General features: G+C 36.5%; 1 protein-coding gene across 5 annotated transcripts in view; it reads right to left on the reverse strand.

The window, feature by feature from the left end:
* Window positions 1–23,074, reverse strand: part of LOC106057486 (tyrosine-protein phosphatase 10D-like) — a 90,772-nt gene extending 67,698 nt beyond the window's left edge. For 2 of the 5 annotated variants that reach the window (XM_056031706.1, XM_056031703.1), the window contains exons 1-2: window positions 21,917–22,079; window positions 17,475–17,767 (exon numbers count right to left, since the gene is read on the reverse strand). In XM_056031706.1, coding sequence (XP_055887681.1) covers window positions 17,475–17,531 — 57 coding nt within the window. In that variant the 5' untranslated portion in view covers window positions 17,532–17,767; window positions 21,917–22,079. Of the gene's footprint in view, window positions 1–17,474; window positions 17,768–21,916; window positions 22,081–22,875 lie in introns of those variants that run through there. The other 3 variants (XM_056031704.1, XM_056031707.1, XM_056031708.1) reach the window with 3 other exon arrangements.
* Between the last annotated feature and the right edge of the window lie 382 nt (window positions 23,075–23,456).

The raw sequence follows: 23,456 nt of genomic DNA on the forward strand, positions 1-23,456 counted from the left end.
TGACTTCGAATCTCTGCTGTCTTGCAGCATTACCCAAACATAGGGGTTTCGGAAGTTAACCCTAAAACAAAAATCTGGAGCCGGTGAAGACAGAACCTCTACAAGAAGGACACTAGTGCGGTGTACTTCAACAATACATTGGGGACTGGTTCAAAACCACAGTTGGAGTAAGACAAGGCTACCTACTCTCACCAACTTTTTTCAAAATCATCATTGAAAGAATAATGGAAGATGCTCTCTAGGGCTATGAAGTGTTGATGGTCTGTTTGTTAATTATAGATTCTAGATGTTGATGTTGCATGCGAGTTCGTTGAAGACACAACAACAGATTGAACAATGAATATATTTGATAACGCAGGCTGATAACTTCAAACTATTTAATAAACAATAAAAAGGACACAGTCCTATATGTCGTCACTAGCCTAGCGTCATCCAAGGCGTCTTGTCCGTTACTCTCTCTAGTTCGTAATCCTACTTTTTAATTACTCGTCACGTCACTAAAGAAAAACCCGATTAAACTCAACTTCTACGCATCTTGTGTCATTACAGAATTACCAGATTGTGCATCGCGGATGACATAGATGTCTATATGCTAATAAACCTGTAGAGTTTATCTCAGTGGGGTTGGTTAAATACTATATAAATGTACAGGTCCTAATACAAGTTGAAGTTACAGATCTAGTTGTTATTTGCCGCGTGTTTAAGAATACGATAACTCGACATATGACAAGTTCTTTTGTGTTATGTAGATGCCATAAGCCATACTAAAACTTTGGTAACCACCTACAGCGCAGGGCCCCCATAGCCTACCCTAAACATAAGGACAGAAAACTTAGTATCAAGTCAGTTATATATAAACGCGACATCAATAACGTAACCGATTCCCAAATCTGATGACCCGTGTCTCCTTACCTACCTACTTCTTTTTGTATAAAACTGCCCATCTTTTTTTTTTTTTTTTACTTAAATAGGGCCTAACCAGTTTAAACAAGAGTAATAGGCCTACTTCTAAACCTTACACTTTGTTGCTGCTTTTCCGTATCGTTTAATAAAAGTCAGTGATATCATTGAAAGAGATTCTATTCAAGGCAAAAGACTGAGCGGAGTGGAGAAAGACGGTCGACAGATCATATGTGGTTCCTCAGCGGTTTAACATAGGTAAAGGTGAAGTGAATCATGTCCGAAACTACGGACTGTAACTGTTACGCAGTGCAATACTTCCCCTTGATACTTAGCCTACAATGCATGACGATGCCAAAGAAGGAAAAGTTGAACTGGACGAATTGTTGATGCAAATGCGGCCAGAGGCACAGGCTTCGTAAATGTGCAAGTCCCTTCCAAACCAAAAATTGTTTGGCACCAATGCACTAGCCTCATTATGAAATACAAATAATTGTTTCATACTTTTTGTTTTCTTAGTAGGGTTATGGATATGAGTACGAGGTAGCACTAATTGGCAGCAATTCAGAATAAAACACAGGAGAAGGACGAAACAGGATACAGTCGAGTGAGTCACGACTTTGTACGTCGCTGACACAATGACGAAGCGACTTGTAGTGACGTAAACACTACAGCAATCTACTCGCCATCACCATGGTGACGCAACACACGCTATTAAAGTTTACTTTTCGTGCGAGTGGCACGTGCGAGTTGTTTGCCCTTGCCGGCAGACCATTGTAAAAGTTATCGTTCTGCTTGTCTGTGCACTGTGTCAACAGGACAACTAATTCTCTTTACCTAGCGTTTACCACCGAGGGGTGTAAAGGAGGAGGGGGGGGAGTACTGCTTGCACACAAATAGGACATTTTAATAAATTGCTGATAGTGAGTGATGGTACGGCGATACACTAGTGTTGCTCCAACTTTTAGTGGCTACCAGACATACAAACACCATTAATAGATAACTCCTGCACACACACACCAGTGGAAGTAAGTACCTCAGACTCCCAGACCTTGCAATCTACAGGGCAGATGATGCAACTGTTTTGTTTCCATGACTGACGCTTGACGAGGGTTTCATGTGGCCAGTACAAACACCGTTGCGCGGAGTTAGTTCAGATTGGCGATAAAACATGAAAGCTCTAATTTGACAATGAATCTCCAACTAACAATCCATTTTTTTTTTACACCGGTCAACAGGTCATCGAAGGGCCCAAGTACCATTATGATCTTGTTCCATATTTCATCGTTTACGATGCATTCTTTGTGTGTGATACCTAGGATCACTTCTATATAATCTCATCTCAATTCCATTGCTTGGGTCATCTTCTCAAGATCTGCAGTTAGCGCCCAAGATTCCCAAGCATACAAGGAGCTCATCAGTCTGATTTTAGTGTCGAGGGGCTATCCCTTCGTTTTCCAAACCGTTTTGAGCTTTCCAAGTGCTCTAGTGGGCTGTGAAATTCTGGTCAGTAGTTCAGTTTGGTTTCTACGTCCGTTATTTAAAAACAAAACAAACTTGCCAGCTCTTGCCTCCAACACTGAGATGCCCAGCAGTAATAGAAAAATAGACAAGTGACGTTCAGAAACAACAAAAACGCAACATCAAGGTCAAGGCCTAGTTATCTATCCAAAATTTCGTATCCGTTCAGATGATCATGTGACCTGTCAATCAAGTTAAACCTTTGGATTGATTCATTTATACACTTGTGTCTCCTCACGCCAAGTATCGAATGAGTCACTGCACATGTCAGTTGAGCGCTACAGTGTCATGACTTGAATGTACGCTGTGATGTGTTGAGCACGTGAACAGCGCGACTGCCACAATCTGATTTAAACAATATTGTTCAAGTGAAACAAAATAATGCTATCAGACTGATCGTGGCATAAACTTCAAATAAACAAATGCATGAAAAGCTTATAGAGATATGGACATTTTTTTGTTGTTGAAAAACAAAACGTATTCTCTCAAAAATTCTGCTTTCCCATGGTTCATCTCTAATAGCTACCATCCTACTTGTTTAGCCACTAAGCTTCAAAAACATTTTTATTTTCATTATTATTACTGAATGTATGTGCGTGAGATTCTGATGTAACCACAAGATGGTCCTTCGTAATTAGGGATGCACCGGACAGTAACTCCGGCCGAATATCCGGCCATATTCGGCTTCAATAAAGATCATTGCGTCCTACACATACCTATAAACTCTACTTAGTCATTGCTTTCCTGGCTGATTAATGCTACCCGTTAGTCTTCTAATGATATTAGGAAAGAGAGAGTACTTTTACGATTATTTCCAGTTATATGTACTAAGAATTACCATAAACATACCTTTATCTTTGTGTTTTCCTGATTCTTTTAAGTAGTATTGCTTGTTTGTTTTTTATATTATTTTTAGCAGAAACGTACATTCTGCAAGATTAATGAGTTTTTGCACAACAGGTGGGGAGGGCCTATAAGACAAAGAGAAGCTCTTCATAGCCAGGGTCAGACATTTCCTAGTACATAGACAAGGTGACCAGCGGCGAGTGGTAAAGCGATTGGCTTTTGAACAGATTTCAGGTTTGAATCTTGGTGTAAACTGGATTCTTTACTTCGTGGTTTTGTTTAGGTTAGTGCCTGGCGTAAGTTAAAGAAAGACGTGGAGTTGGTATTTGTATTGGCAATACAGCATCCTCGTTGACCGTCGTAGAAACAGATGTTCACATCATGCGCAGATGGCAAGGTCTGAAAGGGCTACTCTACGTTTAGACAAGATGACCAAGGGGGAAAAGACCTGCCCTGTGTCGTTCAAGAGCTGTCGTTTTCTTATGGAACGGTAATTTATTGATACAGGACATGCTATTTTCTATTGAGAAGGAACGCTTGTGCTATGGATTTTTAAAAAATACTATTAGGAACAAAAGAACTTTTAAATTAGAATTTCATTCCTTTTGCTCATTTGTGTTTCACTACCCTGTTATGATTAAATGTCAATAACTTTTTGGTATGTAATCAGAAAATGTTATATAAGGTATACTCTTTTTATATAACACAAATTAAAGTTTATATAAACAAAAATTAATTTAATTGCATCGGGTCAAATCAATGTTGATATCGTCAGTTGGGAGTGACAGAGATAAGTCCCTTTTCTGAAATGTAAGCTCCTTCCCCTCCCCCCCCCCTTTTTTTTTTGGTATGACAACAATAAACGTAAGTTTGAATGTGAAATAAATTTGAGAAATATAAACTAAAAAGAATTAGAAATATGAAGACTTTGAAACATGCATATACTATGCACGGAGCCTAACGTGACCATACGAAAGCCCTCGTAACAAAGCTCCATTATTTACAAAGCTTATATCAGCTCTCTCTCTCTGTATATCTGTCTTTCTGTCTTGTAAAAACGTTTGCACACTTTATTTCTGCCACACCCATTATCAGATCAAGTTGAAAATTTGTACAATTATTCACTGGCATTGACGGAAATAAATCAACATTAAAAAATGCCAATCATTCAGTTAATTACAGGTAATTATTTTGTTTGATACCAACAAGGAAAATGTATGGGATCAAGTCGAAACTTTAAAAACAAAAATATTTATTGTAACAAACAAAACATAAAATCAATTTAAAGAAGATAAAAAACACAATTAGTCAATTAATTATTGGCTATTTATTATTTAGTTAGATATAAAGGTAATAACTTCTACATGATTGAGAGATTTAGTTGTAAATGCGGAGTTATTTCCTATAGTGGGAAACGTGGTCGAGAGACTAAGTGCGCTTGAACTTGGCTTGTCTTGGCTACCTAGAAGGGGCTCGAGGTTCGACACCCGACTCGGGCAAAGTTGTGTTTACTGAGCGCCTAAACGCAGCACGGAAAACCAACTCCTAGATACCCCCTCCCCCCCCCCCCCCCCACTGGTCCTCAAATGAGATTGGATCAAAGCGCTCTGAGCATGCTGTAAGCATGAAAGTAGCGCTATATAAAAGCTATAATAATAATAATAGATAGCTTTGTTTGTTTTAAAGCATTTTGCTTGCAACAGTTTGACTTTGAAGTCGCTCTAACAAAAACAGAACGTATAGTTTAGCAAAACAATTGGTTAGGACACACTAAACAAACTGTCTGCAGCAAAAGGTCATGGGCTCCCATAACGCTGTCATGTACCTGGCATAAGGTGTGAGAGGGAAAAAACGTACGGATGTTTGAAAAGCTGATAGCACAGCTCGCTATGTTTGTATTAGTCATGTCTTTCTTGATTATTCGTATTCACACACTCACACACATACATATATATACATATATATATAGTTCAGACATACTCTTGTGAACGTATACAAACCAAAGAGAAGGTCAAGTGAATGAAGTTGTTGTTCTTGTCGTCTGCATCCGCAATTGTAACACAGACCAACACATTTACGCGCGTGCAGCGCCACCTGACGACAAAGCTTTATTCATAGTTCAAAGAAAAATAGACAAAAAAAGAAGGGGGAGAGAAGCGGGGCGGGGAAGAGAAACCTCATCGTTTCCTTCAGGAAGTGGTTTTTTTTTTGTTTTGTTGTTTTTTCAAACTGTCGTCAAAAGGTATGGCATGTTTTGATCATTACCTGAAGGGATTTTAGTCAACAAACCTGACCAACCAACAGGATGGGAAGGGGGCGAAATGTACGACTGGACGGACAGTACCTGGGAGTGGTGGCAAGTGAATTGATAGATCGATGGCTGAGGGGCTTCGCCCATTTGACACCCACCGAAGCCTCTCCACCCTTTCCCGTCATCACCTTACGCGAAGCCCCCCCACGGGCAACACCAGACATTATCTCGATTAATTAGTAAATTCGATAAAATGTCTCTGATTACCTGGCCCTAGTTGAACGACTTAAAACAGCGTGTTGATCAACACGGCTAGTGCGCATGCCTGAACATTATGACGACAAATGGAGAGGCGTGTTTAAATATGATAGTCTACTTTATTCTCTATTGACGCATGATTACTAAATGTAATGATAATCACAGCCTCCTGTCCACAAATAAAACTCTTTAGGAATTGACAAATGTAGCGTGTTCATGTCGTTGAAACTGCCAAATATTATGATTGGTCTATGTTTCATGTATGATTGGTCTATGTTTCATGTATGATTGGTCTATCTTTCATGTATGAATGGTCTATGTTTCATGTATGATTGGTCTATGTTTCATGTATGAATGGTCTATGTTTCATGTATGAATGGTCTATGTTTCATGTATGAATGGTCTATGTTTCATGTATGATTGGTCTATGTTTCATGTTTGAATGGTCTATGTTTCATGTATGAATGGTCTATGTTTCATGTATGATTGGTCTATGTTTCATGTATGATTGGTCTTTCATTAGAGAAGGTAAAGACCGCATCACAAACGAAAAGATTAGAGACAGGGTTACTACCCCACGATGACTTGCAAACTATTGTAAAAAAAAAAACGCAAACTAAAACTCTAAAGCCATATTCTAGGATCTTCGGGTCTCGCAAAGACCTTCCTTCAAGGAACAGTACCAGGAAAAAGAAGAAGAGGCAGACAGAGAAAGTGATTGGAAGACAACATAAAAGAATGGACGGGCCTGCCATTGAAAGAGGTTCTATCCAAGGCAAAAGACAGGAATGGAGAGAGAGAGACTAATCTTGCGTGGTGCCCTAACGATCCAACAGACTCAGAGACAGGTGACGGCGAAGAGAAATTCTTGAAGACAAAGACATTTACAATAGCGTTGTTCCGTTGTCATCTCAAATTCCTCAGACACATCAGTGAAGTGAGAGGGTACAAAGAGCTTCGAGAACACAGAGAGAGTGAGAGTAAGAGAAGTAGGGAGAGAAAGAAAGTAAGAGAAAAAGAGATAACGAGATGGAGAAAAAGGAAAAGCGGGAGGAAGAGAGAGTGATAAGAAAGAGAAACATAGAAACCAAAGAAAGAAAAATAGTGAAGAAGAAACAGAAAGTGAAAGAGAGTGAGAGAGAGAAATAGAAAGACAGCTAGGGAAAGCAAAGAAAAGAAGACACACACAAAAAAAGACAGAAAGCAATAAAGAAACAGAGACAGAGAGAGAGAGAGAGGTTTTAGAAGTTTCAACAAAAGTTAGACGAGCACTTTTCAAAGTCAACAAAACTTGCATGTTGAGATATTTTCTCGAAATGTTTCCATGGGTTTCTAAAGCATGTGGAGTCTTCTTTTTTCTTAAGCAACAATGTTGATCGCAACAGACAACAGCATTCAACTGCAGAAGCCGGTGTTTTAATAGTGGAAGGGTCAAAGGTCACAATGGACGCGTTATGAATTACTAAAGGGTTAAGGTATTGTTGGATGCTTCCTGATACATTAAGAGATGTGAGTAACGGAGGCAGGGATATAGGTTGTGAGGAGGAACTTTTTATTTATTACGGAATGGACAACGCCCCTGTTAAGGCCTATTTTATTCCCTCCTTGGTATGGAAGCGAGGGCAGAGATCCGACATTGAATTCCTAACTGACCCTTAGGTGCAAATATTACACGTTCAAGGTAAACCAGTGCAGTACCGAACGGTGTGACAAGAACGACAACTGGCGAAACGATCCAAAATTATCTCCCTTCATCAATCTCTGCCTAGTAGCCCCGGTCTAGTGGTTCTCGAATAGTCTACAGTGCTCTCTCGGGAAATAAAATTTGGCTTTTTTTTTCTGCCATCAATAGGCGTATAATTTGTCTTAGTGAAGGTGGGGCGGATGTATGATCTGTTCAATATGTATATTAGGCAATGCTTATAATAAAAGAAAGGAAAATGTTCTCTTTTTTTAACGTACTCGCTAAAAATGACATTTTAAAGAGGAACAGATCAATGTGTTTTTACAGTAGTTACGCTGAGGTGGTCAATTGTAGTCTGAATTTCCCTTTGATTTGACCAATAAAAAGTATCTTATTTCTTATCTTATCTTATTGCAGAAAACAAATAATAGATTTAATGGCCAGCCAGTAAGCTAATGATCCAATAATATTAACTAACAGGAAGCTATTTAATTAGAAGCAGTTTTTGGTCTTACTGAGCACAGGCTCTGTTAAGAATTCGTTTCATTGATAGTGGGTTTTACTGAAGATTTAAACTGGCAATTGGTTCTACCGAACATTGGCGCTAATGAACATTGGTTTCATCAATATCTGTTGGTTGATTTTAATGAAGATTTAAGCTTGAGCATAGGATTAACTAAATGTATTAATATACATGCATTGAAGATTGGTTCTACCGACCAGTGGTTCCAACACACTAGTTTTACTGAACATTGGTTCTATTGAACAGGAAAGGCAAAAAAAATTAATTACAAGTTTTAGGATTTAGCCTAAAATCCACGATTATTTCAGCATTTATTTTCCCTTTCAAATTTGAACTGGAAATGATCATTACAAAAAATATGTTTACCAAAGATAATCAAAATTAAGGTATCTTTTTTTTATACAATAGCGTATGCATACTTCGGAAAAACAAAAAAAAAGTTAAGGTCTATAGAACTAGAAAACACACGAATTTAAAAATATAAAGGTCTCCTATTAGTCTTGGTAGGAGGGGTGGAGACTGAGCGGTAAAGCGCTTGACATGCGAATCGGGAGGTTCCAGGTTCAAATCCTGGGAAGGACTGAATTATGTAACTTCGCCATTTTTTTAGGGGAACTTCTGAGTCCACTCAGTTCTACTGTGTACCTGTCTTTAGTTGAGGAAAAAGTAAAGGGCATAGTCCTGGGCCACATGACACCCTCGCTAACAGAGGGCCACAGAAACAGATGAGCATTACATCTTCTGCACCAATAGATAGCTGGATCTGAAAGGGGAACTTTACACACTTCTCTTGGTAATGGGCAGCAAAAAAACAAACAAACAACAAAATATAGCCTTTGTTAGACTGGGTTCACCTGCGCTATTCGTGAAGTCGTTCTCACTCATTAATGATGAACGAAAATACAGCCTTTCTAATTCCACTAGAATGAACCCTTTCTCTCAAGGGTCCACGAGTACTCTGTCACACTCTTTAAGAACACTAAGCCCTAGTGGAGAGAGCAGCTCAAGTTTTGAATAAGGCAAACTAATCTATGTTCAATGTACTTAAAACTTAATTCATTCGCTTACTCTGCACTTCCGTCTGTCGAGCTACGTCACGCCGGTCGCATCATGTCAGTATTTCAAGAGTTGACTTAACCCTATTGTAAGTATAGGCCTACATCCGTACTTTTATAAGATCCTTTAAACACCAACAATACAACAAGCAAAATACAAAATAAAAATAATTTTAAAAAATATATTATAATAAGGTTTATATTAATGTGTATCAATAAGTTTGGATCAGTCATGTCATTAACTTTGTAATAGATCTAGACTAACAATAATAAATCTGTGCAATTAGAACTATTTTTTTTATACCAATTGTTTTTATTTAGTGCAACGTCATGCTTTTAGCGTTCTAAATGCGCTATAAACCTATCACTTGTCTGGACCTGTTGGAAAGGTGGAGAAAGAACGGGGTGATCGCTTCTTAAATGTATTAAAAAAGGCAGGTATCAATATTTTTATAAAAGAACATCAGAATTAAATTCTATCAAAGAAAAAAGACAAAGAAGAATGGATAAAGAAGGTTGACAGATCTTGTGTGATGCCCCAGCGGTCCAGCAAACCAAAGGATAGGTGAAAGTGAATGTGAAAAGGTTAAATGCGAACCTGGTCTAACTGATGTTTTATGATGAATAATTGTTTTGTAAAGGGTCCATCTCTTATTCAAATCCTCAAAAAAAAAAAAAAAAAAATTTTAGTTAGACAAAAAAAAAATTCCTTTGGTTTATTGTTCCATGGTGGCGATGTAGCACACCAGTTCACGCGATAATATTAAAACCTTATTAATTGTTGTTTTAAATTATGTCCAACTTATATACATACTAAATAGATTTTTTTCTCTTAAAAAAAAAGTAAACATAATTTTTTTGTAAATGTAGTAGTTAGTAGGACGGAACTTACATAACGTAGCAATACAAATATAAAAAAAAAAAAAATTAACAAAAAGACTACAACTATTTGCATAAATGTGTTAAAAATATGGTAAATGGTCATCTCCCCTACTAAAAAGCCTCCCTTGTTTGTTAATATTAATAGTGAATAGTTGTAACAGGAGTGTATTTTTATGAAAAAACTGCTTGCATAATTGATTTAAAAATTATTTTTTCGCTTTTAGAAAAGAAAAAAGTAGCCGTTGCTTCAGAACTTTGAATTGACTAAAATATTATGATGTCGAATTTTCACTATCTTTTCTAGTTTACGAGATCTAAACGGGACGGACGGACAGACATTTCACACAAAACTAATAGCATCTTTTCCCCTTTCGGGGGGCGCTTAAAAACGGAACGACCTGAATTCGAAGTTATGGACTACAGCCCTCTTATGCTTCTCAAGCCAAGGCGGTAACCACTCTGCTAGCGTAGTCTATGGACATGAAAGATTGTAAAGTTATCTATTGTTTCTATTTCATGTTTGTGTTTACTAAGCCTCAGACGGAGCCTAATATAAAGAGGATTAATTCAGCTTATACCACCACTTCAGTACTATTTCTTTCCCTTGTATAAGATACCAAACAAATTAATTTATTACCAATAGTAAATTAACTAAATGAAGTTTTTTTTTTATTGATTCTTGTGTTGTAAGGTAAAAGAAATAATAGTGCCTAATTTCAGCTTGATCCGAGATGGTGTGTCGGAGAAATAACGTGTACAAACTTTTGGCCAGACAGACACACACACAAACAAGACAGACAGAGTGAGTTGATATAAGCTCCGTAGCAAATGGAACAGGATAAAAAAAAATGTTCAGACCAAATATCCTATACTAAACTACGTAGCAGTTGAAAAGACATAAAATTAGATTCTATATTAGAAAGTCTCACATGATTATAGTCACTCAAGCAAAACCTTTCCATTATAAAGTGTCACTTTACAAAGAAATAATCATTGTCATATGTTTGTCCACGCCTGGGCTTAAAAAAACTTTATACTGTCTTTCGCTGTAATATGAGTCTCACCAATGCCATGCGTGTTCATGTCATGTCTAGCGTTGAGTGCTTTTAAAATGGAGTTCAATTGTGAGAGATTTGATAGTCGTAGCTCAGTTGTTGAGCGTCTTACTTAACAATGTATTGATGCTAATGTGTGTGTCTGTGTTTTTTTTTTTTTTAGGGAAGGTTAAACTTACTAACATTGTTAATATATTGGACAAAGTCAATATTTTTACACCCATGTATACGCTGACTAACTTCCTCATCGAGCGAGGTATGACTAACTAGTTCACAACAGTTGTTTGGGGAGAGGGGGGGAGACTACATCCGTCAAGTAGTTAAAACTTTAAAATGACACTTGCTAAAGTATATCGACATATCTATATATATATGTGTGTGTGTGTGTGTACCCGAGAGAGAAAGAATCTGTGTATTAGTGACTTTGGACTTCACTTTTGTAGCTTTCACCATTCGAACGGTCCACTTAAAACTGAAGGTAGTTTAAGTGTTCAAAGTATATTCAGACTGCAATCTGGTTAAAACAAACTGAGAGAGAGAGAGAGAGAGAGAGAGAGAGAGAGAGAGAGAGAGAGAGGGTGAAGGTTTCCGTGCTGCAACTTCAAAAACAAAACAAAGAGGTCTGCTCAAGTCAGAATTCTAACTCGAGCCTCTAAGATGAGAGGCCAACGTGTTTGGCTTCTTAACTATTCAAGTACTTTTAGAAATTGAAGGTTTTATAAGCCAAATTTTTATCAGACGCCCTAGTCATCTACAGTAGCCTACTGTTTTAGAATTAAGTACATTTTCCATATAAAAGGGAATTAATTAATCATGCCTAATTGATTCGCTATATTAGCTAATTATTTATTGATTCATGTATTGTCATCGACAATAAATAATTGAACCCATCTTCTACTTGATCCGAGAATGGGACGTGAGAGAAACCACGTGCACAACATGTGGACCAGACAGTCTAAGCTTGGGTCAAAAACAAAAGACTTGAAATATGTGAAACTAATTCCACCAATCATCACAACACTAAAAAAAGTGAATTCACAAGGAAATTTAAACGAAACAAAATTCGAAGCCAGCATAAACATAACATAAATGCTTAAAACTCTTTCTCTCCGCAATTATTTTTCCACGTTTGACGGAATTCTTCATTTCGCTCATTACTATTTCACTCCCCTTGTTATGATGGGGCTTCAATAGCTTTGTGGTTTGTTATCAGAAGATGTTGCATTTGGTATAGAATTAAAGGGAAATGCATGCTCTTTTTATATAATTCAAAGTCAAGTTTAAATAATTAAACATTAATTTAATGAGGTCAAAATCAACGATGCTATTGTCGATTGGGAGAGAAAGAGTTAACGAAAAGGGCGCAGTGAGAATTGTTCATGTATACACATGATACACGACTCTATGGTTTTACATTCAGAAGTGTTTAGTTCACTTGAAAACTATTGTAAACTTGAAGTTACACTACTTTATATCTTAATGTACCATACTTATAGTTGAAAATTTACCACGCTCTAAGATAAACCTCTTCTAACAGCAATATGTCAAGAAAAAAACTCAAGAGACATTAAAGAAAACCTACAAGTGGAGCACTTGACTGCGGTGAGACTTCACATTTGAGATGAAAAAAAAAAAAAACTGGTTTCTCAAACGCTTTAACTTTGAGGTTTCGCAGCCATCAGTGTTTGGATTCAATGCAGATATATAGTTTTCGAAATAAAACAGTAACTTGTTTGTTAGAAGTCAAACAAAAACGTTTATCTGTCCAATAGATTGCAAAATCTGAAAAGGGAACTTCATTTTTCCCCCTATTAAAGCTATCCTTTATTTCATATCACAAGGTCTTCAGGACTCGCAAAGACCTTCCTTCAGGGAACAGTACTAAGAAAAAGAAGAGAGGCAGACAGAAAAAGCGACGGAAAGGCAACGTGAATAAATGGACGGGCCTGTCATTCATAAGTGATTCTATCCAAGTCAAAAGACAGAGAGGAATGGAGAAAGATAGTCAACATATCTTGTGTGGTTCCCCAACGGTCCAACGACTAAGGGATAGGTCAAGATAATAACTATCATTGTAATTATCACTGGTAGCTTCCGAACTTGTTTTGCGACTCTGAAAACTATAAGAATTAATGCTATAATGAAATCTCGATACCAGGCTAAGGAGAACAACGAGTTTTCTCACGCTTATACGTTCAGACTTTGACGAAACAGGAAGATCTCAATAACAAAACTGGTCAGGGAAGCTGGAACGGTTCAGGCCTACACTCAGGCTTTAACTCAGCACGATAGTACAACTGTATAGCATGAAGCCCACTAAGTCGTCAGGGGAAAACAAACAACGAAACAAACAATGAGAAGGCATGGACCGATCTGTTATTTGATGCATTAACTCTTTCTCTCCTAATTTACGATACCATCGTTGATTTGACCTCATTAAATTAAATTATTGTTTAATTTCATAAACTTTAATTTGTGATATATAAAAAGAGCCTGTATTCCCCTTTAATTCTATACCAAACATTTTCTGATAACAAACGATAACGTTATTGAAGCTTTATCATAACAGGGGAGTGAAATAGTAATGAGCAAAATGAAGAATTCTATCAAAACTTGGAAAAATAATTACGCAGAGAAAGAGTTAAGGCTTTTGGTAAGTTGGTTTTAAAATGTAAGAACAGCGCGCACTGTCACGGTCACTAGCGGATCCAGAACTTTGGAGTGGGGGGGGGGGGGGCGATTTTTTTCCAAACCCTAACCCCCAGTAAACCCTAAACCTATACATAAACGTGTGTACAGCACACACACACACACACACAGATATATATATATATATATATATATATATATATATATATATATATATATATATATATATATATATATATATATATATATATATATATAACAATAAATAAGCAGTATTTCTCAGTATTTTCATGCATTCTTCACTGCAGAAACGCATTCTCCTGACATCTACAGCTCTTTATCCATCAGTGGAGTTCGGGGCGAAGCCCCGACGCCAAAAAGCGTTTTCTTGCATTTTTCACTGCAGAAACCCCTGCTCCTGACATCTACAGCTCACTATTCATCTGTGAGTTTCGGGGCGTAGCCCCGACGCATAAAGCGTTTTCATGCATTCTTCACTGAAGAAAAGCATTCTCCTGACATCTACAGCTCATTATTAATCAGTGGAGTTCGGGGCGAAGCCCCGACGCCAAAAAGCGTTTTCTTGCATTTTTCACTGCAGAAACGCCTGCTCCTGACATCTACAGCTCACTATTCATCAGTGAGTTTCGACGCATAAAGCGTTTTCATGCATTCTTCACTGAAGAAACGCATTCTCCTGACATCTACAGCTCATTATTAATCATTGGAGTTCGGGGCGAAGCCCCGACGCCAAAAAGCGTTTTCTTGCATTTTTCACTGCAGAAACGCCTGCTCCTGACAACTACAGCTCACTATTCATCAGTGATTTTCGGGGCGAAGCCCCGAAGCTAAAAGCATTTTCTTGCATTCTTCACTGAAGAAACGCATTCTCCTTACCTAAAGCTCATTATTCACCCTATTAAAAAAGGAGCTTTTGAATAATATTGTAATTGAAAAATATTCTAATTTGAATGTATACGCCCTTAATACATTGCAAATAAAACCGATTTGTTCCTTGAAAAGATCAGACACCCCACATATTTAGATTAAGGCTTTGAGGATCGCCGCCGGAAAAAAAATTCGATAAATAATATTCAATAAAATTCAAGCATAAATTGTGAGTTATAGTCCCAAATTTAACTAGAAAAATATTAGATTGAGTTGAGGTTGGAAAAAAGGCTACTCATCTCAATCGTGACTCTTATATTGAAAATTTTTGTTAGAATTCTAATTTTTCCAAAGCAAAGTCTTTCTTAAAATAATTATGATAAATTCATGTGAAATTACATATTATAAACTCTGTCTGGAAATGGGAGGGGCGGTAGAATGAAAACGATTTATCCTCGCTCCTTTTTATAATTTCTGCTAATGATTGCATTTGGCATTAAAGAATAAGGGTGGGGCCACTCGATACGAGAATTTAATTTATAGCATATATAAATTATATTAGTGGCTGATTTTTTTTTACATTTTGTAATTACTTAACTGTAATACAAAAAGAAAAATTATTGCTTCGTCCGATGAGGGAAAGGAGATGGCATGTATCGCCCCTTCCACCTTTTTCCTTTCATATTTACTAATCATAAAATTTGAGATTAGAGTGTGGTGCGACATAATGTACAAATGGTTTCACATATCAATTATATAGAAATTCAACTATTTTTGTTCACAAACTATGATTCCTCCATAAAAATATGACCGCCCCCCCCCACTCATAGGGCTAGAGCGGGGAGGGCAGTACATGCAATCGCCCCCCCCCCTTACCCCACCGTATCGGCCAAGATACCCGAAGGAGAGCGACATAATATCAAATTTTTATATCAATGCAACTAATCTTGCTCACAAACTATGATTTCTCCATAAAAGTAGGACCGCCCCCCCCCCACTCAAAGGGTTTAGGTGGGAAGGGCAGTAGAGGTTTTGCCCCCCCACACACACACCAATCGGACAACAGGGGAACGACATAATATAAAGATCGGTTAAAATATCAATAACAAGTTTTAATCATATAGATATTTAATTGATTCTTTTGGCAAGCTGTGATTTCTACAAATAAATTGGACCGCCCCCCCCTACTCAAAAGTTTATGGTTGGGGGGGGGGGCGGATTGATGCTATCGCCCCCTCCCGACCCCACCTAATCGGCCAACATACTAGAGGGGGGGCGAAATAATCTAAAAAAAGTTTGAAATAGAAATAATTAGTATATATTATTAACATAAGTAATAAATTCGTATACAAATTGTGTGACTTCTATACCGCCAGTGGTCACGGTACACACCACGTTGGAACTAAGGGGCTCTGTAATAATGTCAAAACGACGAAAATTTTAGTAGAAGCCAAAAAAAAAAAGAATACCCACGCATATTTATCATCAGGTATTTATCTAACGGTGTTAACCGTTGGCCAAAGAAAAAGATAACACAAACATCATCTGCCCTATAGATCGCAAGGTCTGAAAGGGAAACTTTACTTTTTTTTTTTATTTGTTATTTATCTAACGGTCATTGGTTAGTTTGAGGACCACTGAATCTGACTAATCCTAGTAGATGAGCGTGAACATACTGACGTCTACTCTTCAGCCACTTGAGTTAACATTAAGATCTTGTTAAGCGAGGCTGCGGTACACAATAGCTGTCAGGCAATGATCTTGTATACAGATTGAAATATTTGCATCGCCACTGTGGCCATGCAAGCTGGCTGAGCGCTGCTGAAGAATAGAATTCATCAAACATGCCAGGAAAAAAAAGGAGCATATATCGGATATTATACTGCCCCCATCAGCATCTGTCTATGATGTCTTCATAATTGTTTGTATAATTTATAAACACAGCCAACGTGATTTCCGACCCATCAACGTCCTGGCAAGTGACTTAATAATGAATGTTTTGTCTTTTTTTTTTAAAGAACTGCTTAAACGACATCGCACTAAAATGTAGATACTTCAGAACAAGACAGCTGGAGGTCACTTACAAAGGCCGCTGGATACACACGTGAGACCAAAAGAAATTCCGCTGCCGAGGATAGACGTAGACGGCGAAAAGAAAATCAAAATCGACCACCGGCGGACAATGGTTAGAGCTGGAGCTGCGTAGCCACGGGAAATAGCTGCATTCCTGATTAATCTTCAGACTCAAGACAAACCTTATTATTATTATTTTAGAAAGAGGAATATTGTTCTTCACTGAAAAAAATTTCCGGCATGATTTGAACTTTGAGTCATCAAATTTATCATCTGAAAATACCAAGACATAATTAACCACTAACCACCCAAGTGTATAAGATAAATCTTTTGAGGATAGGACCTACGTGAGCTCTGGAGTCACCTGCCATATGTATCTTAGGTATTAGGGCCTACATTAAGTTTAGCATCTCTTAGCGCTTAAAAGTAGCCTATGTTTCCAGAATACCTTGAAAAGTGGGTGATCAATTGGATAGTTCAATGTATTAAAACAGTGATGCCCAATATTTAATGTAAGTACTAGATCCACGGGGCTCTTATAGTTTTTAAGTCAGTTTTATTAAGATTTTGATATCTTTTCGGTATTGTGGCCCGCGACCTGGTTGGGAAATTCGCAGATCGAATTAGGTTGGGCATCCCAGTATTAAAAGATTTAGAGATTAGAGACAAGTACTTTCGAGCATCGCCCACACAATGTTCAAATCAAGGGCCACAATTATACATTCTAGTTGGATTGTTTACAAGCGATATCATCTTAAATGATAGAGTGTACAATAAAAAACAAAATTAGGTCCCAACAAGTAGGCCTAAGTAGATATAGACATAGAACAAAAGTATTATTCTTTACATAAAAAGCTAAATAAAATATTTAAAAAACACATTTCCTTACCAGCCATATATATACCAGCACAAGACTGAATGTTACATCTCCAGTTCTGCAAGACATTGTTCTTAGATTAAGGCTTTAGCAAGAGTCTCTGTTGTTAAATTATTCAATGCTGACCCACTCTGATTTTACTTAAAATTTGATACAGCAGCACTTTCCTTCAGTCCCTGTTGGTAGTATTTTGGTCATGTATTTTCACTGATTCAATGCAAGACCTACTTCTAAGAAAGAAGATCTCATTCAACTTGAACTAGCAGGTCACTTCCTTGACGTCATTCACAAGCTGTCACAGATATCTGAAGTGTGGATGATACAAAGTATTGGATTTAAACAACCACTTTGAGGATGAATTCAAATGTGGATAATTAGCTCTTAGAACTCTTTTTGTTTTTTGGCAAAGCTTATAATAACTCCGAGAAACAGTGGATAAGTGATAACATGCTTGGGTTCTGAACCAGAGGGGCTGGGCTCAAATCCTGGTGAAGACTGGGATTTTTAATTTCAGAAACTTTAGGGAGCCTGCAAGTTGGGGTAAAGTAAAGGCGGTTGGTCATTGTACTGGCTACATGATACCCTTGTTAACCAGAGGCCACAGAAACATCATCTGCCCCATAGAATGCATGGTCTGAAAGGGGAACTTTATATCAATTCACACTGTCTGGCAGAAAAGTTAAAAAAATGCTATTTCTCCCACACCTATTCTCAGATCAAGTTGAAATAATAATAAATAATAATGAAAAAATAACCAATTAGTTAATGAATTACAGGTAATTAATTATTTTGTTTTTTCACAGACAAGGGAAATAAATCCTTCAGTATTTACAGATATGGCTAACTATGTGGGGTTATTTATCTCACACTCACTCTCGGATCAAGTTGAAATTTTAAAGAATTATTTATTGTACCTAACAAAGCATGAATAAAAAAAAAATTAATGGCTTTGTAAATTTGGTAATTAATTATTTTGTTTGATATTGAAAAAGGGAAAGGAAAGAAATTACCCATTATTGAGATATAAGGTTGTAAATGTGGAGTTCTTCCCCTTAAATAAGCCCTTTCCTTTTTCTTTTCTCAAAATATTTTACAATTTTTTTTCCCCTTGTTTTGATTTCATTTCCCAAAAAGTGTACTAGTTAAGGGTCAATTCACTCGCTTGAATTCTGGGAACCTCACAAAGCCTTTCTTATACATCTTACTTATTGAATGTGACAGGAAGTTTATTCTTTTGTACTTATGATGGTGGTTTTACAGTGAGTCAACCTATCAGGAAGCCTTTGAATAGGGCTTGAGTGGATTGCTCACCAATGATGGCAACAGCTATCAAAAAAAAAAACAAGCTTTCTGTATGTTAGCATTGTATCCTTTGAAAGATACATGCATTCATTTAGACTAGAGTTTGCTCAGCAATGATGTTTTGTGAACCATAGAGCTTAGAACAAAAGAACAAAACTTTTTTGTGTGACCTCCCACTTTTCATTTCTGTTCTATAGTTAACAAATTATCACATTCACTTGGTCAAAACAGTTAAACTCTTAGGCAACTAAACCCATTATAAAAATAAAAATATACTGGATACAAACTTGACTATAGCTACAAGCAGTTTCAATTCTACTAGAGTTTAGTGATCATAGAATAAACAAAAAGCATCCTGTTTATATGAAATATCTACTTCAAAACATGACTATACAATTTCTAAGGAAGTACTTTTCATTCATTGTATTAATAGATGGTTTAGCATAAGGTGGTATGGCTTTCAATGAAGAGTATTGGACCATTAAACTTAAATTTAATGTTAGGTGTACAGTACATCTACATTTAAATTGGCCCTGCAATGTTAATGAGTTACAAAAGTTTGTATTGGCTATTTATTCTACACAAGTCTAATATAACTATGCACAAATAGGTGAAAAATAAGAGTTGGATCTTTGTATAAAGAAAGTACTGGTACTACATTCATACCTTGCTGTGATACCTAGATACTATTCAATCATTATGCTAATTATGTGCTTGACTATACATGGTTCACCGTCAACTTCACTTTCACCTATCCCTAGTTTGTTTAACCCTTGGGGCACCACCTAAGATTTGTCAACTCTTTCTCCATTCCTCTCTGTCTATTGCCTTGGATAGAGCCTCTTTCAATTCTTTTTTTTTTTTTTGCTTCCCTTCACATTCTCCGTCTGCCTCTTCTTCCTTTTCCTGGCACTTTTCCCTGAAGGAAGGACTTTGCATGATGGCAAGGAATCTCAAATCAATTGTTGGATAAAAAAATGCTGTGGATCCTTTGTGTAGCCCTCATGATATAATCTTTTAAGAATTAACTAGGCTGTTAAAAAATCTGACAGTCAAATGATAAAAAAATGTTTTATCCTAATCTTAGGGTTTGTAGTTTGGATAATACTTTTTTACAAAGGTAATCACCCAATCCTGAAAGTCTTCCTCCACACACAAAGATGTACATTCTTCACATGTGAATGATTCTAGCATCCAAGCTTCTCGATGAAAACCTAGTAACATATGAAGTTTGTTTATACTAGGCCTAGGCCAGTCTTTTTTTACAGTCAATTTAGTCTTACATTTGTTTCATAGCGAGACTCCAACCATCTTAGTCTAATGCCTTTTGGATCTCTACACCTTTGGATTTCAGCATCTGGTGAAGAATACCGTGAGGATCTTCAGCATTTTGTATTGATCACCTTATGAATTTCTTATTCTTTATCTCTGCTTACTTTAGATGCTTAAGCAATGAACTTTGGGTCGTACCTACTTACTTAATCCGCAACCACACCTCTCCATCGAACTCGGTTCTGAGCAACTTTCTTCATCTGCTCCCATGTCATTCCAGTACCCCCAGCTTCACTGATGAGTGACCTCTTCCAGGTCTGCTTGGGTCTGCCCACTTTCCTCTTTCCTTGTGGGTTCCAGTCAAGTGCCTGCCTTGCAACATTGGTAGCTGGTTTTCGCAGGGTGTGTCCTATCCAGCTCCATTTTTGTTTTGTGATGTCTTGGGCTATGGGCTTTTGTCTAGTTCTCTCCCACAAATCGATAGTAGTTATCTTTTCTGGCCACCTAATTCCTAATATCCAGCGTAGGCATCTGTTAACAAAAGTCTGGAGCTTTTCCATATTTGTTTTATGAGTCATAAGTACAACTTATCCAGTCCACCAGTGTGCAACACCCTCATGATCACATAATTACTTAATGATTGAATGACCTACTATACTTTTCTACTATTGAAACATCTACCAATGTATTTATCATAGAGATATCCTACAGTAATTCTAGATTAGATCTAGTCTAGTATCATCTATAATTTTCTATAGTCTATCTTATTTATTACTAGATTTACATGTCTCAAGATATGTAACTTATAGAATCTACTTATTTAATTAGGACTTAGATCTATGTATTACTTTATACAGAGTCAGATCTACCATAGTTACTCTATCAATATCTAGATAAGTTTGATATATTATTATACATTATATTAGATCTATATATTGTCTACACTCTACATGATAACTAGATTGTATCCAGCTTTATTTAAACGTTATAATATAAGTAAACTATCTATATAGACAAGAACATAAATCTAGGGTAAATTTATATCTAATTGATAAATAATACTAACTAAATTAATAGGTTTTATTCTAGATGTAGATAAGATCTATTATAGAGTCAAGATCCTTTTATAGAGTTATGAGTTACTACTTAATAATTAACTTCTTAAGTCTAAGTAAGACCATTACTGGTGGCCAGTACGGCAGTAGACTCTAGATAGAGACACATTTCTTATTGCACACAATAGAACAAAAATTAAGTTAATATTAATATACAATTAAAATCTGAGTTTATTAATGCCAAAATATAGAGACTGTTTGAAATATATTTTGGTGGTTGGAATTAAATAATTTGTGACAAAATTTGTTTGAATTAAATGAAGACACATGACTCTTTGGTTGGAGTTAAATAATTTGTGACAAAATTTGTTTGAATTAAATGAAGACACATGACTCTTTGACCTTAAATATAATAACAAATATAGGTTAGAGTTAGGGGTACAAATATATGTAGTCCTCCTTATTTTCCTTAAACTTAAGCCAAGTTTAAAGTTAAGCTAAAGAAGATTTTGATACTTCATTTTCTTTTCTAGATGTCAAACCATTATCAAATAATGAGCGGTCAAAGTAAAACTTTGACTTTTTGGCCAATAGTATTACTATAATTAGTAGACTACAGGCTATACAATACTTATACTGACATAGGACAGGACATAGATATAGATCTACTACAAAAACATAGGTGTTTGAATAGCATAAACTACTCTGACTCTTGAGTAAAAATATAAATTAAAAAATGCACACAAGGTGACAAGCCCCAGCCCCAACCGTCAAGATTTAAAAAGACTAAAAATGAAAGTAATCCTACAGGCTAGAAAAACTCACCGCATCGAACAACAAATAGGCCTTCATTGTTACTCTCGCAGTGTAACAATGACCCATTCTTCCCAATCCATGGCCTACAAAATGAGTACACAAGCCAGTAACTAGATCTAGCAGCCTAAATCAAAACAATTTGTTTGGTTTCGTTTCGCACTCTCCCACAGTGAAGAATACTGAAATCTGACTTTTCTTTGGACTACTTTAGAGAGCTTTCGCATTATTACTATTCTTTTTTCGCCTTTTTACAAATCCTTTAAATTAATAAATAAAATTAAGGCCATTAAAATAATACATTAATTGCAAGGTCGGGCCAGTAGCTATAGACATTTACTTTTTTCTTTATCTTTAATATAAACGAAATTACACGGTTGTGGAAAAGAGAAATTAATCTCTTTAGGTTGGACATCTTACTATGTGGAGAAACAATCTATGGTGTGCTCCACACAACTGAATTTTACATTCATTTGTTGTGCACTGTTTCTTTATCATTGTAGCGCCATAGCTTTCTTTTCTTTTGGCTTCTTGTTGGGTTTTACAGGGGATATGAGTGCAACAGGACCAAAAGAAGGTTTATGCTGCTGCGACCTTCTTGTATAGCATTTATAGAAGTCTTTTTTTTTTTTTTTGTCATGTTGGGTAGGGTAGGTATTGTTGGAGCCCACACATACCTTGCTGTCTGCGGCCCAAATATTTCTTTTGGTGGACCTCGACCAATCAACCTTAAGGATTCCATATTTTTTGTAAACATATTTATTCCTTTATAAGTATTTTCAAAGTATTTGTTAAAGAACACAGACTGACATTAATTAATATATAAAGTATAAAAGACTAAACCTCCAATCAATGTTAGATCTACCTGTCTATCCTTCAAATAAATTATATTATCATGGTATTTTTTTTTATTACAAGTATAATCATGCCAAAAAATATTATGACTATTTAAGTAAGTATTGTATACAAACCAAATCACAGTTCGCCTTGTGTGTTGATCTAATTATAATCTCTGAACATATTTTTTCACACCTTGAATGTTTCTTGTCACATGACTCAAACAGTCAAAACATTCTCCAGACTAATTTCAGCGTACGTTTTGAAGATAAGACTTAGTTTACATTGACCTGTCGACTAATAATTAACCTTTTCGCCTAGCTAGCACTCCTAATCACTCCTCCTTTCCCTTCCCATCTCTCTCGCTCTCTCTTTCTCCCTCTCTATACTTGAAGGTATTCACACCTGATTGGACGACCAGTCACTAAGTTTGACGCACTTCAGAGCTCGTTGATTGATAGTCTCGTTTGTCTAAAGCTGACAATCTAAATTTTATTATTTTTGTTTGTTTAGTATATACCGTACGGATCATTTACCCTATGTGGCATCCAGAGGCGGACCGGGAATCAAATTCGGTCCGGGCATTACCATACTATTCGATCCAAACTTTTTTGCATATGAAATGCATACAACTGAATGCATTATGCTTGTATGCAATCGTGGGTCTAAATAAACGATTTGTATTTCTACTGGCAGTACAGAAAAACCTTCTCCA

This window comes from Biomphalaria glabrata, chromosome 6 (assembly GCF_947242115.1).
Source record: "Biomphalaria glabrata chromosome 6, xgBioGlab47.1, whole genome shotgun sequence".
Taxonomy (NCBI): domain Eukaryota; kingdom Metazoa; phylum Mollusca; class Gastropoda; family Planorbidae; genus Biomphalaria; species Biomphalaria glabrata.